This window comes from Chrysochloris asiatica, unplaced genomic scaffold, assembly GCF_000296735.1.
Source record: "Chrysochloris asiatica unplaced genomic scaffold, ChrAsi1.0 scaffold00194, whole genome shotgun sequence".
Taxonomy (NCBI): domain Eukaryota; kingdom Metazoa; phylum Chordata; class Mammalia; order Afrosoricida; family Chrysochloridae; genus Chrysochloris; species Chrysochloris asiatica.
Genome location: NW_006408712.1, coordinates 572184 through 590369, shown reverse-complemented (window position 1 = coordinate 590369; position 18186 = coordinate 572184). Strand labels below are relative to the sequence as shown.

At 36.7% G+C, this 18186-nt stretch overlaps 2 protein-coding genes across 3 annotated transcripts in view; one reads left to right on the top strand and one right to left on the bottom strand.

Annotated features, from left to right (window-relative positions):
- NEMF (nuclear export mediator factor) overlaps window positions 1-10100 on the top strand; it is a 73352-nt gene extending 63252 nt beyond the window's left edge. For both annotated transcript variants that reach the window (XM_006872331.1, XM_006872330.1), the window contains 7 exons: window positions 6155-6232; window positions 6636-6833; window positions 8071-8103; window positions 9052-9152; window positions 9246-9289; window positions 9373-9452; window positions 9701-10100. In XM_006872331.1, coding sequence (XP_006872393.1) covers window positions 6155-6232; window positions 6636-6833; window positions 8071-8103; window positions 9052-9152; window positions 9246-9289; window positions 9373-9452; window positions 9701-9778 — 612 coding nt within the window. In that variant the 3' untranslated portion in view covers window positions 9779-10100. The remainder of the gene's footprint in view (window positions 1-6154; window positions 6233-6635; window positions 6834-8070; window positions 8104-9051; window positions 9153-9245; window positions 9290-9372; window positions 9453-9700) is intronic.
- Window positions 10101-10677: 577 nt separating this feature from the next.
- Window positions 10678-18186, bottom strand: part of KLHDC2 (kelch domain containing 2) — a 25843-nt gene continuing 18334 nt past the window's right edge. Inside the window, exons 4-13 of the mRNA XM_006872329.1 lie at window positions 15207-15322; window positions 14876-14957; window positions 14645-14728; window positions 13732-13812; window positions 13601-13659; window positions 13049-13158; window positions 12575-12647; window positions 11323-11410; window positions 11189-11241; window positions 10678-10964 (exon numbers count right to left, since the gene is read on the bottom strand). Of these exons, the coding sequence (XP_006872391.1) occupies window positions 10841-10964; window positions 11189-11241; window positions 11323-11410; window positions 12575-12647; window positions 13049-13158; window positions 13601-13659; window positions 13732-13812; window positions 14645-14728; window positions 14876-14957; window positions 15207-15322 (870 nt within the window). The 3' untranslated portion in view covers window positions 10678-10840. The remainder of the gene's footprint in view (window positions 10965-11188; window positions 11242-11322; window positions 11411-12574; window positions 12648-13048; window positions 13159-13600; window positions 13660-13731; window positions 13813-14644; window positions 14729-14875; window positions 14958-15206; window positions 15323-18186) is intronic.

Below are 18186 nucleotides of genomic sequence, written 5' to 3'. Positions count from 1 at the left end.
TGTCGTCTGTAGTACTGTGCTGGTTTGTGTGAGGCTGTGAGGCTGGAAGGTATGGCACCAATAGTTCAGATACCTGCAGGGTCACACATAGTTCACAGGTTTCATCAGAGCTTCCAGACTTAAGACTTAAGAAGAAAGGCCAGGCAGGGAGTGTACTGTTGGATATTAGCCAATGAAACTGAATGGATCACAAGAACAGTATCTAACTCACTGTATCTGAACATGTCATCAGGAGGGATCAGTTATTAGAGAAGGAAATCATGTTTGATGAAATAGAGACCTGAGGGCGAGGGAGACACTTGGTGAGATGGATTGGCTTAATTGCTGCAACTATGGACTCAAGCATGCTGGCAACGGTGAGAAAGATGCCGGACTGGACAACGTTCTGTTCTTTTATACATAATGCCATGGATTAGAATTGACTTGATAGCACCTAACAACAATTGCTAATTTAGTTTCTCTCTCCCCCCCCCTCCCCAATTATTAATGTAGTTTCAGCCAGAATTCTGTAATTTATTAAAGGTGAGTGGTAAAGGAAGAGGTAGTAGATACAGAACAGCTTTATTTTAAAATACAGTGTGAAAAGAGATGTTAGGCTAACATATCAGTGTATCTTTTTTTAAATATGTTTTAGTGTGTTTTTGGTGAAAACATAAGTGAATTAGGTTCACATTTAACAGAGACATTGGTTATAGTTTGTCAACTTTCTTATTCTTTCTGTTCTGTTGTTCCATTTCCAGTAATGTTTTTCCCTGATTCCTTATCTTCTCATTGTTGTGTTTAAATAATTGTTGATCATTTGGATTTACATGTGGCAGACTTCAAAAAAGTTCCTGAAATCAAAATGATTTAAAAAAGACTAGGCTTTTACTGGTCAGAAAGAGACTGGAGGAACCTGAAACTATGGCCCTAAATCACCCTTCAGGTCTAGAAAGGAACTTAGCCTTGTACCCAGTTTTCAGCTGAGCAGTAGATGTTAAATAAGAGGGACACAAGCACCAGTAAGGTATGGAATGGTCAGTCATTCAAAATCCAAAGGCCAACATTTTCCTGAGGACAGTGGGGAGAAGAGAGGGTGAAAATAACAACAGGGACAACAGGGTGGAAGTGGGATAACTATTGTTGCATGGAGGAGATTGCAGTTATTGAGATGAAACACAGTGTATGATTTGTTGGGTATAAAGTGATGATCTTGTCTGTAAACTTTCACTCAATTCATAAGTTTAAAAAAAAATTTCATGGAAAAATTTCATTTTCTTTGTTTCTCCATGAACTTTTCAAAGTCCCCTCTTACAGATGATTTTTTTAAGGAGCACAGGACTCTTAGATGATATTGTTTTAGTGTGTTTAGTGAAGAGAGGATCTGATGGAATAGTTTTGACTCAAGGTTTAAATAGTATGTCAGGACTATAATTTCAGGAAGTCCTCCAGTTTCAATAGGTCTGGTACGTCTGGACTTTTTAAGAATTAGAGTTCTTTCCCCATTTTGCTCTTACTCTATCAGGATCTATCTATTATGTATGTAATTCTTTTGGTCTTAGGGTATATGAAGTCATGTTTCATGTAAACTTTGGCATCCTGGTGTGGTGCTAGTGCCAGAGACTGCTAAGCACAGGGTTGGTGGTTCAAACTTTAGCAGCATTCCTTGGAAACCCTACACAAGGTTACTATGAATCAGAACTTACTTGACAGCACTTACCAACAGCATTAGTCCTGTCTGTGGGTGAGTTTCTTCTTAGAGTATTTGGTTTTCTTCTTTTTCTTTTACAAATATTCTGGATGTGTAAAGACCAGTGTATCTTTTAGTTACATTCCCTTGAATCTTATATAGATTGTTTTATGATTTTTCCTCCATCCATAGTGATGGTGGTGGTGTGCTATTGAGTCTGTTCCAATTCATAGCAACCCTGAATAGTGTTTCCGAGGCTGTAAATCTTAATGGGAGCAGAAAAGCTCATCTTTCTCCTTTCAAGTGGCTGGTAGTTTCCGACTATCAGCAGAATTTCCTATGCTTTTTTCCTAGTGAGCCTTAAAAACATGAAGGTACATACTATGCATATGGAAGGGAAGATTCAATATAATAAAACTCATTTCTTCCCGTATTAATCTATAAATTCAGAATTTCAATCATAATTAAGATTTTAATTAACATGAGAAAAATATTTTAACTAAAATTCCTTTGAAAGCATAAATTCTAGAGAATCGTCAAGAAAATCTTGAAAAAGAAGATTAATGAAGAGGATTTTCTTGTCAGGTAATGTTAGAATTATTAAGAATATGGTATTAACACATAACACACAGGGATAGTCAGAAAAGACCTCTATAAAATGCTAAAGAACAAAGAATTCAGTTTAAGGACTAAAGTTCACCTGACCTGAGCCATGATATTTTCATATACATATGAAAGACAGTGAATAAGACTAAAGAAGAATCTATGCATTTTGAATATAAATATTGGGAAAGAATATTGAAAGTACCATGGACTGCCAAAAGAACAAACAAATCTGTCTTGGAAAAAGAAGTTACCAGTTCCCGGAGAAAAACCTTATGCTTGGTAAAGTGGGGAGGGTCAGCAAAAAAGAGGAAGACACCCAACCAGATGGATTAACACACAGTGGCAGCAACAGTGGGCTCAAAACATAACAAATGTGAGGGTGGAGCAGGATTAGGCAGTGTTTCATTCTGTTTTGCATAGGGTTGCTGTGAGTTGGAACCTTCTCCCTGGCATCTAACAGCAACAGCGTACATAGGAGTGGAGCTGCTGGATCATAGCAAGCCTGTAGTGTTCAGCTTTAGTAGGTATTAACAAACTGTTTGCCCAAGTACTTGTATTAATTCCCCATTAAACGGTATTTGAGAATTCCTGTTGTTTCACATCCTCACCTACACTTGGTATTAGAATTTTTTTTTAGTCATTGAAGTTTATATATCTCTCACTTTGTCTTTGCTTTGCATCATCATGATGTTGATCTTTTTTTATATGTTTATTAAACCTTTGAATATCTTGTATTTGAAGTGCCCATTTGAAAAATTAGGTTGTTTCACTGATGTATAGGAGTTCTTTGTGATCCTAAATACAAATTGTGTGGTCCTGAGCTTTCAAGCCGAGTGACTTAGTCCTTCAAGGTGTTTGGTTATGGCTGACAAATTTTGCATATCTTTGCCCCTGTATGCCCTAGTGGCTTTTGGGATAAGCACTGGACCGCTAAGCCCAAGATCGGTGATTCATACCCAGCAGCCACTCCTTACGGGGAGAAAGATGAGGCTTTACTGTTTTTGTAAAGATTTACAGAAACCCTATACAGGTCACAGTGAGTCAGAGTTGACTTGATGGCAGTATCTTTTGGTCTAGGCTCTACAACTCAATTAACACTCAACAATATATCCGTGGTTTATATTTGCAGCACATACAAATCCGTATGTTGAAACATACTCTATATGAGGGGCTTCAAAAAACACTCATATATGTTTGGGGATATACTCACATACCTATACATGCTTGTGGGTGTATTTCCATATGCTATCCCACAACCTATTCACCTTATTTATCTGCTTGTAACTTTGTATTACTGTTGCAGGATTGTGTATGTAATAGCAGTTATCTTTGTTACCTTGTACTCTTGCATACTTCCCAGCATTTTATCATGGTCATGTTGTGCTGACCTCCCCCTTATTGTGTATTGCCTTTCCCTTCATCCAGATTAACTAATGTGGTGCTGCTGTACCATAGCACTGGACTGCTAACCACAAGGCCAGTGGTTCAAACCCACCAGCTGTTCCTTGGAAACCCTACACACAGGGTCAGTAGCATTTTGCCATAACAGCAGCTATCTAGTCAGTGATATCCCTCCCTCTTCCTGCCATCCTGGTAACCATCAAAGAATGTTTTCCTGTTCATAAACATATGCTTGACTTTTTATAATAATGAGTTTTTGTCCTTTGTGATTGACTTACTCCACTCAGCATAATGTGTCCTCCTTGTAGTTTCGTGGATTCATTATATTCTTTATTGGTGCGTGATTTTCCATTGTGTGTATTTACCATGGTTTACTCATCCATTGATGGGCACTTAGTTTGTTTCTTTTTGCTATTATGAGTAATGTGATGAACGTAAGTGTTCATTAAGTTTTTTTTCTCCGTTTTGTGTGTGTGTGTGTGTGCTTTAGGTAAAAGCTTACAGAACAGAATGGTTTCATGTTGATTATGCATGAAGTGTTCCATGACATGGGTTGCATTCCTCACAGTGTGTTAGCATTATCCCCATGACTGTACTGGGTTTCCTGTTGCCCTTCATCTGAATGTTCTATCCCTTCCTGCCTTGTCATCTTTGCTTTTTTAGGCAAATGTCCTTTTGATCTTATGTAATTGATTGGTCTAAGGAATAACTTACTGCTTTATGGGCTTAGTATTTTACTGAACGAGGGTCTCCAGGAATGGCTTGTTCCAAATCAGAAGGGTGTCTTTATGGCCATAGTCTTGGGGATGTTCCTCTGGTTTCTATCATTCCAGTAAATTTGGTCTTTTTTGTGAATTTTGTTTTCTTCTTCCATTTTCCTCTGTTTGTCTGGGACCTTGTGTTGTGATCCCAGTCATAGTAGTTGGTAATGGTAACTGAGAATCATCTTGTTCTTCTAGTCTCAGGGTTTTGTAGACTTTGGTTCATGTGGTCTGTTATTCCTTTGGCTTTCTTCATTTTCCTGTGCCCTGGATGGGAAAAGACCAGTAATTGTATATTATATGGCAGCTTGCAATCTTTTAAGACTGCAGTCATTAGTCACTAAAGCAGGATGCAGAACATTTTCTTTAACCACTGTGTTGTGTCAATTGAAGTAGATGTCACAGGGCGATGTTCCTAGGCTTGAAAGCAAATGACTGTAGACTCAGGGGACAAGTGTTAGGTTATGTCTTAAGAAGTTTCCATGTCTCTGCCACTTCTCTGTGAATCTCTAGGTCTTCAGTTCAAACACACCAGCCAGCCCTCATCTCACACTGGCATGGCTCACAACAACACGGGTTCAAACTTCCAGAGAGCAGGGGTAGGACTAGAGATGGATGATGGTAGGAACTAGCTAACCCTCAGGTGAGTTACCAGGAGTGTGTGGTAGAAAATGAAGAAATTGCACCTTTCCTGTCATCTACATGAATTTGCTCTTCCAGGCCACCACTTGTCACCAAAGCTGCTCACAAAAGTTCAAGATGGTCATACTGCACCTGGCCAGCAGTTCACCAGTCAGTCTCCTCTCGCCATTCCTGCTCAGCTTCTGCTCCCTGCAAGCACTCAGTCCACTTCTCTAACCTTTCCTCTGAAGTTTGGGGTTCCAGGAGTTTCATTTGTGTCTGTTACATTTGGTGTCTATCTTTATTGTAGAGGTCTATAAAGCTCTTGCTGTATTTCTTCCCATAGTTTTTGTCCAAGATCTTCCTCTAAATTTTCTTACTTTGCAATAATGTTTGTAACTCTCCTTTGGAATTTTAAATTTTGTTAAGTGTTGTTGAATCAGTTCCACCTCATAGCGACCCCTGTATACAGTTTCCAAGACTTTAAATCCTCATGGGAGCAGAAAGCTTCAGCTTTCTCCCACAGAGCAGCTGATAGACTCGAACTACTGCTGGCCTTGTGGCTTGCAGTAGTGTTTATCCAATGGAGCCACTGTGCTCCTGGAATTTAAAACGGTGCCACATCAATTTATCATTACTTCTTTTTGTTGGTCTTTCTACCAGATGGTAATTCACTTGAGAGTGAGGACTGTATTTTACGCATCTCTGTAACCTCTATGTGGAAGAGTGATACAGAGGTCTAAGTTGAGGCTTTTCTGCTCCTGCAAAGATTCAAGCCTTGGAAACGCTATATGGAGTTGCTGTGAGTCAGAACCAACTCTCAACAACACTTCACAACTACTACCTCACTATTATATGACGGTGTCTTGTGCTCAATAAGTAAGATCATTAGATTAGCTTATAATGGGTGTCTTGCTCAATTTTTGACAAATAATTAAAACTTTACCTTTTCTTTACATATGCGGTAACTTCAGAAAATTCATGGAAAAATTCCGTATATTTTAATTCAAGTTTTCCACAAACCTTTTTGAAGCTTCTCTGTATTTGTTGACAATTTTTACTACTGAAGTTATTAGACCAATTTTTGTTTTTGTAGAGTAAAATGAAAAAAATGAAGGAAAAATACAAAGACCAAGATGAAGAAGAACGTGAACTTATCATGAAATTGCTGGGGGTAAGTAATATCCAAAAACATTTTTTTGAACTTTGGCTTTTAAATGCACACCAAACCCATCTTGACTTCCTTCGAGTTGATTCTGATTCACAGCGACCCTGTAAAGCAGGGTCAAGACTGTAAATCTTCACAGGAGCAGACAGCCTCATCTTTCTCCCACAAAGCAGCTGCTGAGTTTAAACTGAAAACTGCACAAGTCACAAGGTTAAATGTTGGATATTTAACAAATGTTTAATATTAAATTGCAGGATAAGCACTTGACTGCTAACCACAAAGTCAGCAGTTCAAACCCACCAGCTAATTCTTGGAAACCTTATACCGGGTCACTGTGAATCAGAACTGACTCAAAGGCACTAACAAATATTGATAATGATAATACCAATATTTTCTGTATGAACTGAAGTCTGCAGGTTCAAACAAAGAAGAAAAAGGGAAGAAGGGGAAGAAAGGAAAAACAAAAGATGAACCTGTGAAGAAACAGCCCCAGAGACCAAGAGGTGGGCCAAAGGTTTCTGACAGCATTAAGAAAGAAACTCCTTCCATAGAGGTTCTAAGTCCTGAGTTAAAAGACTTGGCTATTGACGATCCACAAGATGACAAGGTAAGTCTTTTAACTTAGTTAGGGTGATCAACCTTCAAAACTAGGATGACGTTGGTTAAAGCCTATTTGTGATGGAAAGTCATCTTAGAAATACAGCCTGTAAGAAGACTAAAATTGTAGTGTCTACACATTAAAATGATAGTGTTGACAGCTTTTTAAAAGTTACCACTAGCTTTTAGAAAATATGAGAAGACTTTAAAAAGTTCACGTAAGAATTCCATGATATAATAACACTTCCTAAAAACTTCAGATCCCACCTCTTAAGTTTTATGGAGGGAGCTTTATTGAATTCTGGTGGGAACTGATTTCATTAAGTTAAAGCAATGAATTTGAAGATGAGAAAAAAATGGAATTTTCATGTCTCTAGGTTGTGCTATATATAGAAATATGAAGGGGCTTCAAAAAGTTCGTGAAAAAAATTCATTGTCTTTTAATTCCATTTTTCTGCAAACCTTTGAAGACCCCTTGTATATATTGTACATAATGTTGAAGGTAACTACACAGTTACATGCCAACTACTTTTGACTAAATTCAGCAGGTCTTAATTATCTTGTGTGAATCTTCTTCTACATCTTGCATTTTTTGAGCAAAGGATTTAGTTTTTTATAAACCTGTTTAAAATGAACAATTTTCATAAGCAGATTGTTTTGTTTAGGCAATTAAAGCTTGAGTTATAACTGTGAAGGTAAAGCTTATGGGGATTTTATATTACTATATTTTCCCTGCTGAACAGTATTTTTAAGTAACATTTTAAATAACATCATTTTTGCTGTTGAATTTTTATTTTATTCCCATGTTCTTTAAACTCTGTACTGAAAATGTTCGTGAGAGGTATTGTGAATGTTCTTTTCATGGGTAAGCTATTGCTGGGTAAATTTTTTCTTGGGTAAGTAAGCATTTTCTTTTCCATTGGCAAATAAATCAAGTGGTCATTTTAATCTCTCCCTTATAATGTTCTCTGCTTTAGTGTATCTGTTATGTGAAGTCTTTTTTCTTTAAATTTCAGTGAACTTTTTTCTCTTGAATGGCATTGCTTTCTGAAAAATTAAAAAACATACACATACAAATTAATCTACTTCAAGGTCTTAGGACACTGAAGAACACAACCTTAGGGCCCCTGACCTGTGGGTTAGATTGTGAGTCTTGTTACACCACTGTTTCTTTCTCCTTATGGTTTAATGATATGGGACTTACTTTAAGTTACAGCTGACTTTTTCTTTTTATATGTTTGGAGCAGGAAGAGCAAGATCTGGATCAACAGGGAAATGAGGTATGGTTTTGTATTTGAATTTCCACTGCAACACTCATTGCATCCAGTTCCCAGGATATTTGTCACAAATCTTCTAATTAAGTTGAAATTTAAAAAGCCTCAGACTGCAGACTCATCAAACTTGTCTGATATGGCTCAGCTTTACTCGATATGTGTAACAGTGTAGCTTTCAAGTCATTCTTTGTGCCTCAATTTCCTCATCTAAAATATAGAGATAATAATTGGACCTACCAAGAGAATTCTTTTAAGAACTAAAATAATATATGTAAAGCATTTTAGGTTCTAGCACATGGTAAATTCTATACTTCCATCCTGAGCATTTTGTCCTAAATTTAAATTTACTCGTTAGACAAATAGGGCCAAATCTTTTTTAGCCCATCATCTGGGAACTCCTTAAGTACTTCAAGGATATCTCCATAAGAATAACCCAAAGTTATTTTTAGCTGTGGCACTTTTGATGTTTTTGTGATCAATAATTCTTTGTTGTGGTGAACTATCCCATGCATTGTAAGTAAGATGTTTACTATTTTCCTGCCTCTATCCATCCACTAGGTGTCTGGAGGATGTTTCCCCTCAATTGTGAAAACAAAAAATGTCTTCGGTCGATAGCACAAAATCCCGCCTGGTTGAGAGCCACTGTCTAGCCAGATACCAGTCCTGTTTTTACCCAGTGGACTTTATATATTATATGTTACTATTATTGTGCAACATTTAATCCAGTTAGTTTCTGCAGCTCGTAACCAGTTTTTTCCAGGTGGTATTTTGAAAATCATTGGTCTCATTGCTCATCATAGATCCTATGCAAAAATTATTACTAAAGAATATTGAAAAATCTTTGGTATACAACTCTGGAGAGAAGTATGTATTCATAAAAGGGTACATGTAATCATGTTTCTAGGTTTTCCTTTTTTAAGGTTGGTATAAATTACTTTTATTTTCCTCTTTTAGGAAAATCTGTTAGATTCTTTGACAGGGCAGCCACATCCCGAAGATATTCTACTGTTTGCCATTCCAATATGTGCCCCTTATACCATCATGGCAAACTATAAGTAAGTAACCATTAGTTCACTCATAACAGCTGATACAATAATGACTTTTATGAATTGTTTTATAAAAATCTATCATGTGATTCCTTTTTAAAGATACAAAGTGAAGCTTACTCCTGGAGTTCAGAAAAAGGGAAAAGGTATTTTTAAATTTAGTTTTATATTGTAATTTTAAACACTTCTGTGGATGAACACAAACAGATTTTCTATTTTCTGTTTACAGCTGCAAAAACAGCTTTAAATAGTTTCATGCATTCTAAAGAAGCAACTACAAGAGAAAAAGATTTATTCCGCAGTGTAAAGGTAAAGTTTTCTTCCAGCACTCTGTGGAGATTGGTGGTACAATAAAAAGTTAGTAATTAGAGTTTTCAGTGTTCGCTCTTACTTCATGGCGTAAATTGCTCTCTTAGCTAAACCCGTAAAAGAAGAAAATCATTTCTGCTGAGAATTTTGGAAATGTCTTTCTTTTGACAGCAGAGTATACAAAATTGTTTAGTAATACACAAAACCATGTAGAATTTGAAGGATACTCAGTACTTTTCTCTTTTTAGGACACAGATTTATCAAGAAATATTCCTGGCAAAGTGAAAGTATCTGCACCCAATCTTCTGAATGCAAAAAAGAAATAGCTAAAATGAGATCATAAAATATTTGAGAAGAGCCAATTTTATGTAGTCTTTTGGAAACTGAAAGATGAAAAAGACCATGTAACAACAACGTTAACAACAACAAGACTTCCGAATTTAAATAATGAACTAAAGATTGCCGTGCTCTCTATTCGCCAAAAGGACTTACTCTTGGTTTGTTTTTTTTTCCAGTTTTATATAGAAGAAACACTATGGTAGGATTTCCTAAAATATTTAAATACTAAAATTGTATACAACTGTAGTTATTTCCCTATTTACTTGAAATTTGGGAGGTTAAATCTAAGTATGCATTTCATGTTGTAAAAAAATTGAATAGTGAAGTGGCTCAGTTGCTTGACTATTTACTTGATATTATGTATATAATATGAAGTCTTAATACATGGATATATATATATATATATATATATATATATATTACTTAGGCTAATCACAGTAGTGTTTTATTTTGTGTGGGGAGGGCAGCTGAACTTTAGCTTAGTATCTTGAAAACCCTGAGGAGTGACGGAATGTATTTCTTTCAGCCCTCATCTATCTATACTTGTCAGATATATAAAGGACTGATAATTCCTGTGCATTTATACACCATCACTTTTTAATCTTAATTTCTTCCCTTTTAGGCTTTGGCTAGTCTTCTAACTGAACTGAACTCATGGGGAGAAAAGTCTCACATTAGTTCCATGCTTTCATGAGTTACAGCTGTTGTTCACTCCCCAGTTTTCTTTCTTCACAAGAGCACTTTTTTCCCCTTAAAAACCAATCCTGTTACAGTTACAATGTGAGGCTGAAAAATAACTTCATTACTTTGATAGTGATGTTTCTACAATTTCTTAAGGTAAAAAGCCTCAGTATTAAATTTCTCTTGCTTTAACAGAGGACAATTATTGGTATTAAATACATTTAAACTTCTCAGACACAAAAATAGGTTCTCTAGGCCATTCACATGCACATTTAAAATAATATTGCAAACTACAATGCATACAATTATACAAATGATACCATTCCAATGTTTACAGAATTACTGTCCATGCAATGTGATAAGAGGCCTTAGGATCCAGAAGTGTTGTTACTACCAAACCTCTGATTAACACTGTGAAGTAAGTGTTTTGGAAGGCAATTCCATGAGTTGGCGAGCATTTCTTTAAAGCAAATAACTGCTTCTAAGCTTAGCCTGAAAGAGAATAGGGAGGAGAAAATGATTGATTGCATTTACAGTTCAGATCATTTCAGAGCAATAGTGAGTCTAAAATTACCCTCACCCCCCAAAAAAGTTTATAGAAGTTAATATGTTTTTGGGGGGTGGGGGGGTAATAATTTAAGATTCATTATTGCCCTGAAATGACACATAAACCTGATTTTTCAAAATCTTGAAAGTACCAAGTAAAAGTTACTTACCTTACAAGAGATTTTGGTTGGACTGAAAATATAAGTATTTCATTACTGTGTGCCTGAAAGATACAACATATAAAACAGGTGCTTCACAAAGTAATACTACAAAGTGCCCTCTTAACACAGTGTGCTATACTTACAGCTCTGTCATGGACAAGTAGGTTATTGGCACACCCACCAAAAACTATTACTTCTCCTTCATCACTGGCACAAGCTGTATGCCATAACCTACAATTAAAACAAAAAGTAAGTTTGAAAAAACTTACTGTTTACACTCTACAATAGAGCTAATAGGATACAACAAGATCTTTGAGAGTTCAGACCAAACATAATGGTAAAAAGCAAAAATAGCTAGAGAGAGAATATCTTTTGACATTGATTTTTTTTTTGTAGCTTTATGTAGGCAATGAGTATTATGAATGGGATGTTCTGTTCCCCATGTCTTAGTGATCTATATCAGCTGCTCAGGCCCCTTTCCAGAAATAAGACTAAATGTCTTGCACAAAACATTGGAGGAATGCTGAAAGTCTGGCAAATGTATTAAAAGAACATGTATTAAAGAACAGGTACATAAACCTATCTAAATGTATTTTAAACAAAAATTTTACTGTATCCTCTCCTTTGGCAATCTTGGTTAACAATTCTATTTAATCAAAACTAAAAAAATAACTAATTTAGGAACAAATATTTAAAAGACCTATTTCTCTCTTAGTAATTTAAATTCTAAATTAATTTTGTAGTATAGCACAACTGTAGGTAGCTCTGGTAGCGTAGTGGTTACGAATCAGGCTGCGAACCTTAAGGTCAGCAGCTCGAAACTACCAGCCGCTCCACGGGAGAAAGATGAGACTTTCTACTCCTGTAAAGATTTACACCCTCGGAAACCTGTACAGGGTGTCGCTATGGGTCGGAACCAACTCAACGGCACTTAACAACAACAACAATAGCACAACTATAGCAGAACCTTCTTGATTTTTTTTTTTACCCCCATGTACATTCTTTATGGTTTTTGAATTCTCCCTTTCCCTTCTTTTTGAAAACCTAGACGTAGTTCATATCAAGTAACTGTGTTAATAATTTTAAGGTAAAAGACAAAAAAACAGATTTCAGCCCTATTCATTCACCAATAATGGAGAAGAAGGCATTTATAATAAGATAACTTTGGTTTTGCTTTCTTTGAAAAAGCATGAAATAAAATCTTAGTGAATGCTAGGCTCTTCATAAGAGTAATGGATTTAACGCAACCAAAACATCCTTTTCAGTCTTGCACATTATGTTGTTGTTACTTGCTGTCGACTCGATTCCAACACATAGTGACCGTGTATAGGGTTTCCAAGAAGCAGCTGGTGAGCTTGCACACTATAGAGGCTCAGTAATTTAAGTAGTTCATACCTTGGTTTTTCAGTGTAGGGATGATTAAACTGTATCCATTCATTTTTACTGATACAGTAAGTCCAGGCATCACCTAATTGAAACAAAGAAAAAAAAAAAAAAACTATTAGTCTGTCAATGTAATATTTAAAGGGTACGGTAATAAGCTAGATTATGAGTAGAGAAAGTGTATTTCTTTTTTTTCTCTACAACAGTTAAGTAAAATCCCTGATGTTATAGCTCCTCAGAGGGCCTTTTAGAAGGAAGAGAATGGATATTTATAGAATAGTATGAGAACAATTAATGGATATGTTTATAGAATCCCAATTAATAGCAAACCTTCCAACCAACTCTATAATGCTCTAGAACATATAAAATATATATTTTTCCCATAGCTATCAGAATAAGCAGTAGAATGCTAACTACAAGGTTGGTGGTTCAAACCCACCAGCCACTCCTTGGAAACCCTATCCAGGGTCATTGTTAAAGACTTACTTAGTGGCTGTTTATCAGTGGTAAATCCTCCAAAGAGAAAAAGATGATCTGAAGAAACTGGTGTGAGTGAGTGCCAAGATCGGCCAACTGGACATATGCCTTGTGGAATTCTGAAAACAATAGCTAAGTTACAATATCTATGTTTAAAAGAAGCTATTGTATATAATGCAGGGAAATATGGGTTGAAGAAGTTTTCTTAAAATATTTATGGAATTGTTAAAAGACTTTACAAATGCTTCTTGATGTAAAGGAATATATGCTTTAGACTGAATTGTTTTCTCTGAAGGCAGTGTCAACTTTAGATCTGTTCAACCAACATGAGCATCTGCTATATGCCACGCACACACACAGTTAATAGAAACTGGCAAGATAAAAATGAAGATAGAATTTCTTAAAGATTTAGTGTTTATTTATTTAAATATGTAGTTGTAAAATTTAATATGTAAACATGTATGTATGTATGTATGTATATGCACACACTGCTAGAGAATAGGAAAAAAACCTGAATTATTTTTTATAACTTTTCTAAAATAAATCTTAAGTGATACCTACAATTCATTCCACTCCCATGTATCCAGATTAAGATAGTGAAGGTCATTCATTCTAGCATCCTAAAAAAGGATACTTAAAGTTACCATTTTGAATAATTCAAAAACAAGTCATGGAAACTATTCCATACTTACTCGGTATCTGCCTCCGAACACAAAGCCTTTGTTTCCAACAGCTGCACAGGCGTGGGCAGCACGAGGTGAAGGTGCTTTACCCTGTTAAAAAAGTCAATGCAGTATAAGTGACCTTTTTTTTATAAATGCAGGGAAACTACCACAAAGAAATGGTCTTTGGTCTTTAAACATGCTACAATTTGCAAGACACTTCAACTTTTAAACTGAAGCACAAAACTTCTAGACAATGCAGTACAAAGGCTGACTACCAAAACTTGGGGTTTTAATCTTTGAGATATATTAACAAACAGACTGGTTAATATATCAATCAAATGCTTTAATTTTTTTTGCCCTTAAAGGGCAAGGTAGTACATTCTGAGGGGGCTATATGTATAAAAATGGAATTGAATGATAAAACAATTTTCCCAAAAACTTTTTGAAGCCTCCTCATAAAAAATCTGATTCAGTGGGAAAGAAATTTTGTATTTGAGGAACTGAAGTTCCAATCTAATACTAGGTCATTTCTTTAAATGTAAACAATAACTACCATGTAAAATACTGCTGCGGAGTTGGTTCTGACCCATAGTGACCCTGTACAGGGTTTCCTAGGAGCAGCTGGTGAGCTTAAACTGCCGACCTTGTGGTTCAAACTGACATTGCAGTCCAGCGCATTGACCCATAGCACCACACCAGGACTCCACCTTTAGGTTAGTAGCCCATTAACCCTTTGCACTATCTGAGGACTCAACTCTTTTTTGTTAAATGCCATGGAGTTGTTTCCAAGGAGCAGCTGGTGAGTTTGAACCACTGACCTTGTAATTCGCAGTCCAGTGCTTATCGTACATCACTACACCAAGACTCCCCAGTCCCAAATCCTTATATCCCCATTTAAATCTAAGCACCTTGCCTTAATAATTACCCTTCAGTAACTCACAGTAGTTACAGGCTGGCTCCAGGTAAACGTTTCAGTGTCTAAAATATGTACATGATCATTCCATCCTCTTGGATGAGTAGAATTCTAGGAAAAATAAGAATGTCTAAGTTCTTTTACAAATATAAATTTATAACTTGCTATTTGGTTAGCAAGGCAAACTGAACAGAACCCACAGCAAAAGTGAAAAACACATACTAAGTAGACCTCATGTAAACATGAAATTTCACTTACCCAAAAAGATGTTTCATCAAATTCAAAATTTCCCAGTGCTTTATCTTCAGGTAAATATCCATACCCTCCAAAAAAAATTAACCTATTTGGTAGAAAATCAATACACTATAAAAATTCAAAGGATTTTTTTTTCTTATATGCTATATAATACAAGTATATGAAAATGATTATTAAAACAATGACTAACATGTGCTGAGTCCTTAACTTTTTTTCAGGTGCTATGTTGAGTGTTTTCATGTATTACTTAATGCTCATAACAGCTCTGAGGTACATCCATGATTAATAGCTAAACCACTTTCCACATATAAATCATATAGTCCTATTAACTCACTTGTTTTTATACACCCAGACACCAAGTTTGTCCTTTGATGATGGAGGAGTTCCTTGGCAATCAATTCTTTCCCACTGTAATACTCTGTCTGTAGATCTTGAATTCAGCATGTAGAACTGCCAGAAACAATAAATTATTTAGTCATGTGAGAGAACATCAGGATTGACATGTAATTTTACTGTGCTTTCTGAAAAGACTCTCATACTTCAGCGCTACTAAAAGTATGGACTGGAATCCTAGTGTGGCACTGTGGGTTAATGTGCTTGACTGCAAAGCCAGTTTGAACTGCAAGGTCAGCTGTTCAGGCTCACCAACCATTTCCTGGAAAGCCTGTACAGAGTCACTAAGGGTGGGAACCAAGCTGACAGCACTTTACCCCAAACTGTGGACTTGCTGCCAGTCTGTAGATGGCTACTGGTCAGAACCTAGATAAGGAACTTGTGCTAGAGTGAGAATTAACTAAGACAGCATGTACACTAGTTACTTCATCAAACTTACTTCTCATAGTTTATCTTATTTTTCCCCAAATGTACTGCTTTTTCCTTTATCAAATAAAGAATTGTGATGAAAGCAATCAGCAGTACCTTCTGGCAAACTTATTTCTTGCCTCTTATAGGATGGAGACACGCACACATGAAAAACTTGGATTTAGCAATTTTACCTTCAAATTTATTCTATTTAACAAATGTGAGTAAATAAAGTATTGCTACAATATCATAAAAGCCTTAACTTATTATACAAAAATATCAAAATGTGAAACTACTGTTTGACATATCCTCCACCTAGGTCTGTATGCTTCTAAAAGCAGTGTTTCCCTCTATCTCTTCTGTGAATAATCTGCACTCTGGTTTATCCCATATCAAAACTGCATTTGGCATCCTTGAGAGACTCAGATCATGTTCCTTTTAAATGTTCTTTGAGTTTTGGGAACCAAAAAAAACCTGAAAGACCAAGACCAGGGCTGTAGGGTACATGGCATAGGGTTTCCCAAGGAAATGCTCAAAGTGCAGGCCTTGCTACTTTCAAAGAATGGGCAGATACACTGCTATGATAGAAAGGAATCCTTCAGCACCACTTTCCTGACATTTTCTCATCAGTGCAATTTTTAGTTTTCTTAAAATTTCTACCTAATAAGCTCCTGTGATGGTCCTGTGCACTTTGAAAAAAGATTACTCTTTGGAATTCCAAAAAACAGTCACTATGACCTCTTGAGCTGACATCTTTACCGTGCATTTAAGTGGCCCAGCAGATTCCCTTAGAATCCCCTGTTTTGCTTGGACCTTTTTTTTTTTTTTTTAAGATAACCCCATCAAGATTTGTTGGGGTATTTTAAGTGCCATCGTGTTGGTCTCAACTCATACCAACCGTGTAGGGTTTCCAAGGAGCAGCTGATGAGCTTGAACTGACAACCTTGTGGGTCAAACCAACCTTGTGGTCCAGTGCTTAGTCCACAGCACCACAGCAAGACAAGTGTACTTATAAGAGAATTTGTCTGAAGCCATCTACTGATAACAGGGATATGTTTAAACATGTTTTGTTTGGGAAAAGAACTGTGTGTGTATGATCTGAATCCCTAGCAACACTTTTTGACTTGTGCTTACTTAACTCTAGGAGCTAAGGGCAAATATTTAAAAGATTAAATATTAATATCCTTCAAGGTCACATCCTAGTAATTAATGTTTTTACTACTTAAGAAACCCATTCTTCCTTGTAGTCAAAATATTCAACAGTGGCCACTTCAGGTACTAACTGCTGCCATCTATCTCTCTGGCCACCCTGAAAGATCTCAGCTGGTTTCCTTTCCAAACTTCCTCATGTTTTGTCAAATTCTCTCTTGGCTCTGAAAGTTACATGGCTCAATTGCAGCGTATACTAGTACTTCACAAACTCTCTTAGGCTCAGAACCCTCTCTTCAAACAAAATCTTAAAAACAAACCCAGTAGAAAAACAAAAGTAATTCTATGCTTATTAAAAGTACAGATAGATAATCCCCATCCAGAACCTTGTGAGATAGGAAAATCCCACTTGAAAAGCAAGAAGACCATTCCAGAACAGCTAGAGGAACAGAATATACTTCTTTGAAAGACCAGCAGTGAAAAAAACAGCAGTCTGATTGGCTACTACAAGTACAGGCAAATTGTTCTCTGAGAGCCATCAAGGCAAAGCAATCAAGTCCGTTCAGGATAAAACCCCTCCAAAGACTGAAACTCAAAGGACATACACAAGCAGGCATGTAAGCTTGCTAGCGACCACATTGGTCTGCTGCTGAAAGGAAGTGGGGGAAAAGCAGCAATGAAGAGAGGGTCGTAGTCCAACCAAGTTACATAAACCCCCATCCACCTGGAGTATGGTGAGAGCTGGATGGCCTGAAATACAGTGAGACCTGGAAACTCCTGAGCCCATGAACAAAGGCAGGCCACACAGGGCTAGAGCTGAGAGTAAAGTGTCAGTTGATATGAGGGGATATGCACAAGGGTGTCCAAACTTGCAGATAGTGCCCACTGGACCTAGCTTCAATGGGTCAATGTTCAGAACCCAACTAGAGGAAGGAAAGGAGGAAGGGGACAAAATTTTAAAGATATGTAAATAGGTACAATCTGATGAACTGGGTCTATACTTACGGATGTAGTATCTTAAAATACCAACCAAGAGGGAAAGAATCTTTACAGCAAGGATCATTCCCATCCCTTCTGTACACAGGGTTGATAGGAATGGGCAACTTAGACATTGGCTACTTAAAATGGGGGGAGGGACTGTAAAGGCACAAAGTGATTGGCTTACAAATTTTCACTAGTGAGTTTAGAGAACAAACAAGATGGCAGATCGTGTGGATGTATAGCAGAGAGCTCCGCCAACAACGACACAGAATACCCGACCAAGCAGGCTCAGGGGATGATCCCAGAACTCTGAACCACATATAAAGGAATACTTAGAAGGTTGGAAGGCTCACAGCTTGGGGGAATTTGTGGCAGAAGCAAGA